The sequence below is a fragment of the Triticum dicoccoides genome, chromosome 2A (genome assembly GCF_002162155.2).
Source record: "Triticum dicoccoides isolate Atlit2015 ecotype Zavitan chromosome 2A, WEW_v2.0, whole genome shotgun sequence".
NCBI lineage: Eukaryota > Viridiplantae > Streptophyta > Magnoliopsida > Poales > Poaceae > Triticum > Triticum dicoccoides.
Genome location: NC_041382.1, coordinates 389471182 through 389482796, shown reverse-complemented (window position 1 = coordinate 389482796; position 11615 = coordinate 389471182). Strand labels below are relative to the sequence as shown.

Sequence of the window (11615 nt, the reverse complement as noted above, 5' to 3'; positions counted from 1 at the left end):
TGGCTCTGCCCATGTGTTGATATTGCACGCGTCCAGGCCACTGAAGCCCTCGGGCCCCCGTCATCGTCGTGGGAAACTGCCGCTTCGGCTAGCCTAGCACCGATGTCGGCACGCGCCCGAGCTCCCTATCACGCCTCCTCTGTGTAAGTTGTAGGGCGGTAAGCGGAGGACATGACGGCGGCTTCCTGCTTGCTCTCTTGGCCAGGTGCGCCGCGCTCGCGCACGGGGCTTGCGTGCTGTGACTGAAGAAGTGAAGATACATGTGATGCATGGGCGCCTTGGCTGTCACCCGCTATTGTGCTGCATAACCGGTCTGCTGGCATGTGCAAGGCTATGCCGGGACCAAAAGGATCGACGCAGCGACGAGCTCGGTGGCCGAGCTGCGGCGTTCTGGCGCGGTTTGGACATCCTGGGCGGGGCTCGCGCGCTCAGGACACGCGTTTCTCGCGTGGTTTGTGGACAAACAGGACGTCGGTAACACGATTGCACTCTCCCTCCCGACCGGCCACGGCAACCAAAACTAGCAACCAGTCAAACAATCAAAGAGTTGATACGTGAGACTTCCTTTTACAACACATGGAAACTCAACATAAATCATCGACATCACACTGCCCCATGTCTTACAATGAAACCTCAACATAAATGAACTAATTTAACCATTATGCACCCTAAGGTTGATACATCATACTTCAAGTTTGCACAGAAACCAGTTCATATTGTTTGGAGCAGCAACAACTAGCAAATAATTACTCAGCGAAATGAGCTCACAAGACGGACTAAGGTCTTGGCAAAGATATGCAACCAAATTTAAGGCATCATACCATTGCATTCTCACCGCCCACATATTGGTGATTCAGTAATCTCATGCAACCATGCTAAGCCACAACAAGATCGTACGCAAGAATATGCAAAAGCTACCACTTCATCGCACGCACCAATCACCCGGGAGGTCTCACTAGAATGATATAAGCTATGAATGGCTCTAATGTGTTCGATCTTGTTGGTGTGATAATGACAATGTGTACTTTCTACTTTGCAAAAATATATTGACCATGTGATGAATAAATTCATGTTTTCCAATTTGCCTTCCAGTTTGCTTCTATGCATATTATTTTCTTTTTTTAGAATATAACTTTATCCATACAGTACTGTTATTTTCATTTGAAATTTATTGCATACAATAAAAACACCACTTATAGACACTATGTATCGACGGGGCGTGGCGTGCCGCCGCGCGGGTATGGCTAGTTATAGACTAAAGAACACAAATAAGTTAGTCGAGTGGCACGTGACAGGAATTCAGGCCATGTGGAAGAAACTCAACAAATGTGCGATTTGCCGAGTGACACCCTTTTGCATAGCGTCCGACGAAATGACTCACAACCACCTGACACCAGGCAAAGTTCCATATTCCTAATGCACGCACAGTGAACTAAAAATGATGAAATGAACTGGGGAGAAGAATTACATCAACCTACAAATACAAAGATATACTACAATACAAGGGTGCTATGTACGCCTTAGTAGTATACAATACTACGTATCTGCCTTGATCGATGGACGATCATCGTATCCTTCCATATATAGTATATGCAAGTGGCGCCATTGATCCACACGCATGTACGTAATTCACATTAACCTCCTGGTCGATGGGTCCTCCACAAGCGTTCGAAACCAATAGTACCCGGCCGGGGCCATACGCAGCTGCATGCATGCTAGGTAGTAGAGGGTGTCGAGGCCGGTCCGCTAATGGTGGAGTGGTAGCTAGATCTCGTAAGACATTCCGACCTTGAGCAGCTGGCTTCTTGGGATGGCGAGCATCTTATCCCCTTGCCTGCAGTTCTTCCTGAGGAAGGCGTAGACGTAGTTGACGATGACTTTCTTGAGCAGCGAGGAGTGAGGCCGCGCCACCACCTCGTTCTCCCCCATGATGTACACCACCCCCTTCTCCATCTCCCGCTCGATGTACCTCTGCTCCTCCTCGATCTTGGCCATCTCCTCCAGGCTCATCTTCGCCGCCTGGAACAGCTGCTGGCTACTCGCCGCGTACCGCCCCGACGGCACCACCTGCATTGCCAGCTCCGAGAAGGACTCGGCCGGCGTCATCATCTCCTCCGCGTAGATGGACCGCCCCTGCCTCTCCCTCTCCGTGTAGGACGCCGACGGCATCATGATCAGGCCGTTCATGTTCATGCGCCCGGTGGCCCCCGACGACGTCGACCTTGCCCGAGCCAGCGCAAGGCTCTCCGTGTAGGACGCCGACGAGTAGTGCTGCTGCATCGTCATCGTCATCGCCATGCTGCTGCGCCGGGTCGACCTGGCCATGCTGTCGCAGCGCGAGCTCGGGTAGCTCACCTTGCCGGCCTTGGCGTCCACGTCCACGCCGTACAGGTTCACGTCGCGGATGTAGTACTGGAGGCGCTCCACCAGGTTGGCCGCGAAGTCCTTGGCCTCCTCCAGCGGGTCACGGTACCCGTACCTCGCCACGCACCGGTACAGCTTGTGCTCCCTCGGCTCCACCTGCCGGAACAGGAACCGCTCCGACATGTCCACGTGCGGGACGGGGAGGTGCTTCACGGAGACGAAGAGCAGCACGGCGTGGATGGACGGGATCTTCTCGATGAGGTGCGGGAACACCGGCGGGATCCCCTGCACCAGGTCCGTGTAGAAGAGCCCCACGCCGGGCACCTTGCGCAGGTCGCGGCCGTCCAGCAGCTCCCGCACCTTGTCCGGCGACACCGTGCGCTCCAGCTCGTACTTGTAGCGCTTCACGTGCACGTAGTGCCACACCATCATGACGGCCATGAGCACCGCCGAGATGACCACGGGGATGTACCCTCCGTGCAGGAACTTGTAGAGCACCGAGGAGAGGTAGACGGACTCGGACGCCATGAAGACGGCGAAGAAAAGCGCCACGCACCACGCGTTCATCCTCCACACCAGGAGCATCACCACGGTGAGGAGCAGCGTGGTGATGAGCATGACGAGGACGACGCAGATGCCGTGCGCCTCGCCGATGACCACGGTGGTCTTGAAGGCCACGGTGACGACGCAGGCGGCGAAGCCCAGCAGGAAGTTGACCTCCGGGATGTAGAGCTGGCCCTGGTACTGCTTGGAGGTGTGCAGGATCTTGACGCGCGGGAAGCACCCCAGCGCCTGCGAGTGGGAGATGGTGGCGAAGGCGCAGGAGATCATGGCCTGGCTGCCGATGATGGAGGCGGCGATGGCCAGGACGAAGGTGGGCCAGAAGAGGACCGTCGGGGTGGACCTGTAGAAGGTGTTGGCCACCTCCTCCGGGTACTTGCGGAGGAAGGCGGCCTGGCCGGCGTAGGCGAGGAGCACGGAGGGGACGAGGCCGAAGCCGAAGCTGAGCTGGATGGAGCGGATGCTGAAGTAGCCGAGGTCGGCGAAGAGAGCCTCGGTGCCGGTGAAGCAGAGGAGGATGCCGCCGAGGGAGATCCAGGCGTCCTTCTTGTTGCGGCGGAAGTAGTCGGCGATGTACTTGGGGTTGAAGGCCCGGAGGACGCCGATGTCGTGCTTGACGAGGTTGTAGACGCCGACGCCGCCGATGAGGAGCAGCCAGAGGATGACGACCGGCGCGAAGAAGTAGCCCACCTTGTCCGTGCCGAAGCGCTGCACCGAGAAGAGCGCCACCAGAATGGCCACCGTGATCCACACGATCTGGTCTGCATGCATACAACATCCGTCCGTCAGTCGATCAGTTCAGTGCTGCGGTGTTCTTGTTAATTTCTTTAACCCAACCCTACAGGGTACTGAATCTTCTACTCCACTACCGAGTTGATTGATTGCAAAATATCATCTGCATGCATGCATGCATGCATGCATGAGATCCCTGAGAGTTCGGTACGCTGCTAGATGCATGTTGATGATAAAACATTTTACTCCAACATGTAAGCTACTACTAGCCTGGAGTAGTCGTACGTATACGTAACGTATGAATGTGTATGCTGATTTGCAAGTTAGTACTACGATGGATGGATGTCACATCCATTATAACTGCAAACATTTATTGAGGCTGCAATGATTCAGAGTGCGTGTCCTGGAGGTTTCACACGCCGTTAAGTATCGATAGAGATACTCCTACCGTCTCAAAGAAAAAGTATCGGCATAGTTAATAGAGTTTACTGTTGATCTTGAGTTTAGAGAGTGACAGCCTATCTATCCTGAAAACTACGTACAGAGGGAAGGGATCCATGGATCGGTTCTCCGAATCATGTACGATTGAAATGCAAGATTTATTGATGTTTGTGACAAGTTAACACACACGCACCATTTCATCACTGCGTGGAGAAGATGGTGTCGACTGTTAACGACTTAGTACAAGACAAGACGTACCCTACATCTACTGTACATGTGAGGTAGCATGCAGTAGTTGAACATTATATTCAGGTGTGTGCATCTCGAGTCTGAACACAAGAGGTGGAGCACAGTAGATGTCGGTACTAGTATGTCTGTCGAGCCTGTACTCGTACTCGTACGTGTGGATAGCAGTGAGGCTGCGTAAACACCACTATATATACAACTATACATACCGATGGACCGATAACTGCTGGATGGCGACGGCGCCATCGACAAAGTCGTCTCACTTAATCATGCCTGGACGGCTGGACTACAAGAGACCTACCTGCCCACATACTACACACTGACCCATCGGAAAAAGAAATGGCGGACATGGACGGATGTATGCTGTTTTTCTCGCATCAATTAATATGCCCGCCTCAAATGATTTTTGCTTTTCCTCGCTGCTCTATCTATGCTGCGTTGCATCTAGATCACGCCACGCTACACTCCAGCTAGCTGGTCGTCGATCGCGTTCACACTTGTTACCCATAGCAATAGGCGCGCGGCCGGCTGATCGAGTTGTATGTATGATATTGATGCCTCTAGCTAGGCGCTAGTACGTACGTATGCTGTACAAGGTAGACTGAAAGATATAATATATGCATGGTGCGTACCTGTGGTGAGGTGCGGCGCCTTCTCCTTGAGCCCTCCCACGGCGGACAGCACGGAGATGGCCGGCGTCAGGCAGGCGTCGCTGATCACCATGGCCGTGGCGAGGATGGTGAGCAGGAAGAGCGAGATGCGCACGGGCTTGCTCGTCTCCAGGAGCTCCTTCACCCGCTGCGCGCGGTACGCCGCCGGCGAGGCCAGCTGCAGCGTGGCCAGGGCGCGCCGCCGGCTGAAGGACTTGGGGTCGTCCTGCTCCAGGATGTGCAGCTCGTCCTCCGCCTGCTGGTTCGGCACCAGGCTCACCTTGGCGTGCCGCGAGATGAGAGAGTAGAGCGCGAACGTACCGCCTGCATGCATGTCATGCAACAGCCTCTTTAATTTGGGCCTTTGGTATCTACTCATGCATGCTAACTAAAATCACCACAAACATTCCCATGCATGTGCTCGATCGTAGGATTATTTATATTAATATGATGGACAATATGAGAAGTATCACGTTGATCACTAACTACAATATCAACTAGTAGTAGCTCTGTGTTAATAATAATTATACAGTAATAAACAACAAACAAACACATGCACGTACGGCCACTTGACCCACTTGAGTTTGGAAAACCTTGTGTTTTTAGGAAGAGACGACAAGAGACGGTGGTGTACCATGCATGCACCAAACGATCAATTTTGCCGTTGGGTCGGGGGTCCAAATAAGCTGTTGGTACATGCAGATGCTGCGTCAATTTGTTGCATGCTAAGATAGCTAGCTAGCTAGGTGCAGCGTACGTACGTGTAACACGTCGCGCAATCTAATTACTATGATCTACTAGTACAAAGAAAGAAGAAAGAGGAAGAAGATGAAGCGAGGAAGGAAATCTGCGTGCGTGCGTACCGTCTCCGTCGTCGTTGGCGCGGAGGGCGATGTAGACGTACTTGACCATGGTGAAGAGTATGAAGCTGTAGATGATGAGGGAGAGGACGCCGAGCAGGTCGTCGGTGTGCCGGACGCCGGCGGTGAAGGTGCTGGAGTAGACGTAGAGGGGCGACGTGCCGATGTCGCCGTAGAGCACGCCGACGCACTGGAACGCGAGGCGCAGCGTCTTGCCCCACCGCTCATGGCCGTGGTGGCTGGCGCCGCCGGCCCGGGAGGCGTCCCGGTACAGCGAGTCCTGCCGCTGCACCACCTCCGGCATGTCCAGCGCGCACTCCACCTCCAGCACCTCATCATCACCACCCTTCTGTTGCTGCTCAGCCATCGATCCTAGCTACCAGCCGGCTAGATGACTGAGCTTAATTGTTGAGAAGGATCCAAGAAGTAAGTGTGTAACTAATTAGCTCGTGGAATAACATGCCAATATCCAGCTAGCTAGCTTGTGCTCCTGGATGGATCTAGCCTCTCATGGCCTCGCCATGCAACCTTCCCTTTTATAATGAGCTAGTACTACTATTGGCATCTCCCTGGTTAGAGTTAGCGCGCGGTACTAGTTGTCTTGTCGATCGCTGGAGTATGTGAACGGCAGGGCAGCAATTAATTAAGCTGCTACAGTACTTATGTGGAGTAGTACATACGTGGTGCTGTGCTATGCGACCCGACCTGGATACGTTTTCAGATGGACGTTGATGGATCAACAGATTCCGTCCCCGCAATGGCCTTGGCTTGGCTAGCTGCCCGCGGCTTACTTTTCGCCCATCACCCTTCGCGGCTCATGGCGTCAGCGTCGGGCTCGGGCCACAAGGGTGTGATCACAATTCATTGATGTAGCTGTTGCTACGCCAAAGGAAATCAAAAATCGATATCTTTCCATCACCGCGCGGTCCATTTCAGCGTGGATCCACGAATTCAACCACGCGTAGACAGGCCTTGGATTCAGATGCATGACCTCACGTCCGCCGCACGTACCTACGTCGAGTGAGAAAAACGCTACCTACCTATGTTGGATCCACTCATTGACCGCGGTGCAAGATCGTCGATCATCTCTTGTAGCTCTCCGTCCACACGCATACGTCCTTCATTTCTGACGGATCCACTGATTGACCTCGGGGTAAGATTCAGTCGGGGGTGTTTCTCTTCTGTCTGGCCTTTATCTGTACATGGCTCTGTTTTCCTCAAGTAACCCACTACTATGCTCTTACAATCTCTTCTTCCTCAGCTAGGAACGTAGTACCCAGGAAGCGCCATACAGGCCATTATAGTTTCCTTGATAAATTACCAGTATCCTTTTAGAACACTGACATATCCTCTTTTTTTCTTTCCTTTTTCTGAACAACTCAACACTTAATCTGTAGTAGTACGTCCTAGATTTCTGATGGAGATTTTATGCAAGCTAGCTTATTGATTATTTATTAATTGTTCCAGGTATTGCTCTGTAGGTTCTTCCCCGATAAGCAAGTGTGCTTGCTTACCAGATTAATTCAACTGAAGTTAGCCAAGGACAGGCTACCAAGTTAGTTAAGAGTGGACACACCGGGGAATGGTTAGCTAGCGCGAGGCACCAAACGCATTAGCCAACCAAAGCGATGCCCCACGACGCCTAATTTATCAGATTGCAACCTCAAGAACGTGATCTCTCCCATGTATTTTCTTCAATTATCCAAGAAACAAGCCATTAAGGTGCACAGTAATTCATTGTTAGAAGCAAATCTTAATATCCAAGTTAGCGGCATGTTCATAGAAGACGCTTTGCCAAGTTCCATAAGGCTACTGTATTATTTGTTTCACTGTCATAACTGTGGCATGCACACTTTCTTAGCGGCGATTTTCAACCAGCACAGCGAAGGCCTTGTAGTATTTTTTGTTAAACTTTGTCTAACTTGTGTCACCAATTTTCCCGCCACACTGTTTGTGGCTTGACGGAGTTTGCCACTAAATAAATGTGACAACGTATGTATAGCTATGAATCATGGATGGCTTAAACCCGGCTCTTGTTTCATGATACGCATATGCATAATTTGATAACTATATTCAGATTTGAGACTTCACTTTCATCCATTGATGCTCTTTATATCCAATTAGTTGCCGCATGGATCCATGTAGCGACATACTGTTCTAGCTAGGTACTAGGGGCTAGGTGCAGGATCATGTATCCTGCCTGAAGAAGCGTTCATACCATGATAGGTTGACAGAAAGGGACACCCAGCTAGCTAGCCAACAAAGCCATAAAGAATCAAACCAACATGATCCGTACCAAGTCCATATAGTTTTCAAAACAAGACAGAAAAGACATGTTTTTCTTTTAAGGGAAACATCAGGACTGTGCTGCATTTTTTATATTAATTCACAAAATAATAAGTCCGAAAAAAGAAAAAAGAAACTATACAAGCAACAACAACAACAACAACAACAACAACACCAGAAGAGCGACAAAGGCTCAAAGCTATACAAAGGACTTCACCCAATTCTCCAAGTTGTTGTAGTTCTTCCTTGTTGCTCCGATCTCAATCCAGTTTAGCTCTTTCTTAAATTTCTCCTGCAATTATATAAGCTTGGCGCAATGCCCTTGAAAATACAATCATTCCTTGTGGTCCAGATTGCCCAAGAGATTAAGATGATTAATTCTATAGAAAGGAACACCCAATTGTGTCTTGATAAGATTTATCCCTGCTTTTAAATCTTCAAGGGTAGGTGTCCAGCTTGGGCATAAACAAGATGTTGGTGCAATGGTTTGCCCCCTTGGGTTTTGGAGATTGTTATCAGAAACAGTAAGGGACATATTTGTTTACTAGTGCAAACAAACAACAATAGTCCCTGACGTATCGAGAAGGATGCTACATTCTGATGTGAAGTTTGAAGAACTTCACCGAGAAGTACCTGCATTACAGAGAAGAGAGGGGTATGTTTCAAGAAGAAACTATAACGAGAAGATTGTGTGGCGGAGTTGACCCCTTAAAATATTGTTGAAGTGAAGCAATTCCTCTTCAGTGTGCCCAAGAAGAAATGGTTGCAGCCAAGAAGTTTGAAGGCGAAGCGAAGATGTAGTATTTGTTTCGTTGTTCTTCTTTCTCTTATTTGAGCCATAGGATCACCATACTACTAAAATGGATATAGGTATACGATACTTAAGTCTGTTGTGATGCTTAGCCGAAACCTATGAAAGATTGAGAGAAGTCTCTTTGTGCTCCGAAACTTTCCTTGTCAGCGAGAGACATTGTTCTTCTGGGCTACGAGAGATATGTTTCAGACTGAGGAGTCAGCTTTACTTGTTCCTTGGGAAAAGTTGCAGTGTGCTCAAAACCTGACCATTTGGAAACGTGTTGGTTGGCCATTGGCTCGATCGCGTGTCTAAAATGGTCATCTCCTTGCTGGAAAGGCTGCGGCTATAAATGGCCACCCCGCTCCAACTTTGATCGTTGGCTGCTTCGCTTGAGATTATGAGAAGAATTGAGCACTCCTCTCCGAGAGATTTTAAAATCCACTGAGAGAAAATCAAGAGCGGAAACTTAGATACTAGTTGAGCATCGCGGTAGATATAAGTTGAGTGTACCTATTAATTTGGAGAGTTGCACACTCCCTAGACGGATAGGTGTTGACTTGAGTGTTGAAGAGTAATTGTCTTCATCAAGCCAAAGTCTTCAATAATCAAGAGTAATTGTGGTCCGCGAAGCAAGTCTGTCGAAAGATTGGAGATCGCCATTAAGTATCTACCCTGAGGGGAATCAGGTGAAGTCTGACCGGCTTCATGTTGAAGTAGAATAGGACATAGAGAGGTTTGCTCCTGTGTTCATTCACAAGTCCCTCCAACTAGACGTAGCCCTTTTGAAGAAGAGTGAACTGGTCTTCCAAATTATCGGTCGCCACCGAGCACCACTGATTATTTCTATGCTACTGCAATTCTTTCAGTAGTTTATCTTCTGTGCACCATGTCCCGATAGATATCTCTCTGATATTAATTTTCTTCTCTGTTTGTTATATGATATATGGTAATATTGTTTAGTGTATTTCAGTTTGTTGTGCTCAAATTTGTTTGTCTGTATGCTCGTCTGTTGATCATTTGGCGTTACTTTGTCATTTAGCTGAGTCATGCTCTGATGAACATTCCTCGGTAGATTGTTTGTTTCTTGATCTATTTTGTTCATATTGTTCATCGAAGTCGTTTGTCATGTTTCCTTTCTGTGTCACCATTATCACCATGAAAGTACTCTGTCGCTATACTAGGAAGATTATGATCACTTTCATCGGAAGTTTTGCTTATTCTTACTACTTTAGCCTGTTTATTCTTGTGTGCCCATTCTGGTTTAGTTTCAGTGCTCCTATTGTAGTTTTATTTCCGCTGTGCTAAGCTAAGAGAATTAAAGTTTCGAAAGGAATTTTAAATCTCTCATTCACCCCTCTAATCAATATAATCCCAATCCTACACAAGACTAGCAGATCTGAGCAAATGGGCAATGGAAAAAGAGGTGATCCCTAGTTTCCAGTACTTGCATGTTACACAAAACACAATAATAGTCATCAATAAAAAAATATTTCTTTGAAGTAAGGCTCTTGTGTTGAGTCTGTTATTGACCAACAACGAGAAAAAGAATTTGTGCTTCAGCTAACATCATGTGTTCCAAATCCATTTAATGACATGTGGGACCAATGCTCTCCCATTAGAAATGTGTATGTCTTGGAAACTTGAAACTTGGAATCTCTAGAAGGATATTGCCATATATCTTCAGTTGCAAAGAGCAGCATCTCATTAAACATTAGTATCAACCGATTGGATTGGTCATAAGCCTCTTTAGAAAGAAGAAGGTGAAAATGGTCAAATAAATCTCCCATAATCCATTGTTGGGAGATAGTTATGTTCAAGCTTCTTCAATAGGAGTGTGGATGTGGCCATTCTTGCGTTGGGGGGCATTCTAGTTGTCTGACGAAAATAGGATGGAATGTCCACTTTCCACATGACATCTTGCCTTACCCTTGTATGTAGAGAGCAACTTTGATGTAGTCCCCTCTACCAAAAAGTTCAACTAGTTAGTTGATCAGTTGGTTCCGTGTTAAGGTTGTAGGCTACCCAAACTAAGTGAACTCAAGGGACATCATGGTGATTGAAGAATTTATGGAGCATCTGAGCAACAAGCTATTGTTTTGAATTTGTAAATTTATAATGCCAAGGTCATCTTGCTCTAGGCCTGCAAATCAAATCCCAAGTAGCCAGAGGGGGCTTTATCTTTTCTAAACCTTGCTTCTCCAAAAAAGGAGCTTCCTATATTTATCCAATTATGCAATCATTCCTTTATATAGCAACAAGCAACTCATAATAAAAGTTGGTAGAGAGGATAACACTGCATTGACCATTAAAAATCTACCATCATCCTTGAGATATTCAAAGCATGCCCTTAATACTCTTTGGATCCTCTCAATTAGAAAAAGGACATGATTAGTTCCCACATACCGGCCGATTTGAAAAAAGTAGATTCTAGATATATATAGTCAGATGTTGGTCTCATTAGAGGGTCGCTCTGTTAGTGCTAGAATAATAGAAGGGAGCTTAAGTCCAACATATAAAAGAAGGAGATAGTAACATGCAATATTTCCATTTGGTGGCTAATGGGAGTCATCAAGAACAAAGGGTTCTATATTAAACCAAGATGATGGTGCCATAGAAGGGGGAGCAAATTAAAAGGTACACCACAAAGTAATATAGTGGCTAGTTTGTGGCGCATGATGA

At 48.1% G+C, this 11615-nt stretch overlaps 1 protein-coding gene across 1 annotated transcript; it reads right to left on the bottom strand.

Moving 5' to 3' along the window:
* Window positions 1-1373: 1373 nt before the first annotated feature.
* LOC119354651 (potassium transporter 22-like) lies at window positions 1374-6467 on the bottom strand. The gene is made up of 3 exons (XM_037621379.1): window positions 5858-6467; window positions 4977-5318; window positions 1374-3686 (listed from the first exon to the last, which is right to left on the bottom strand). Exons 1-3 carry the CDS (start codon window positions 6219-6221, stop codon window positions 1765-1767), a joined length of 2628 nt encoding a protein of 875 aa, XP_037477276.1. The 5' UTR covers window positions 6222-6467; the 3' UTR covers window positions 1374-1764.
* Window positions 6468-11615: the final 5148 nt, after the last annotated feature.

Coding starts and splice junctions, on each gene's coding strand:
- LOC119354651 (XM_037621379.1), bottom strand. CDS start 6,221: ATGGCTGAGCAGCAACAGAAGGGTGGTGATGATGAGGTGCTGGAGGTG. Junction 5,319..5,857: donor CGCCAACGACGACGGAGACG/GTACGCACGCAC, acceptor ACATGCATGCAG/GCGGTACGTTCGCGCTCTAC. Junction 3,687..4,976: donor GGCGCCGCACCTCACCACAG/GTACGCACCATG, acceptor GTATGCATGCAG/ACCAGATCGTGTGGATCACG.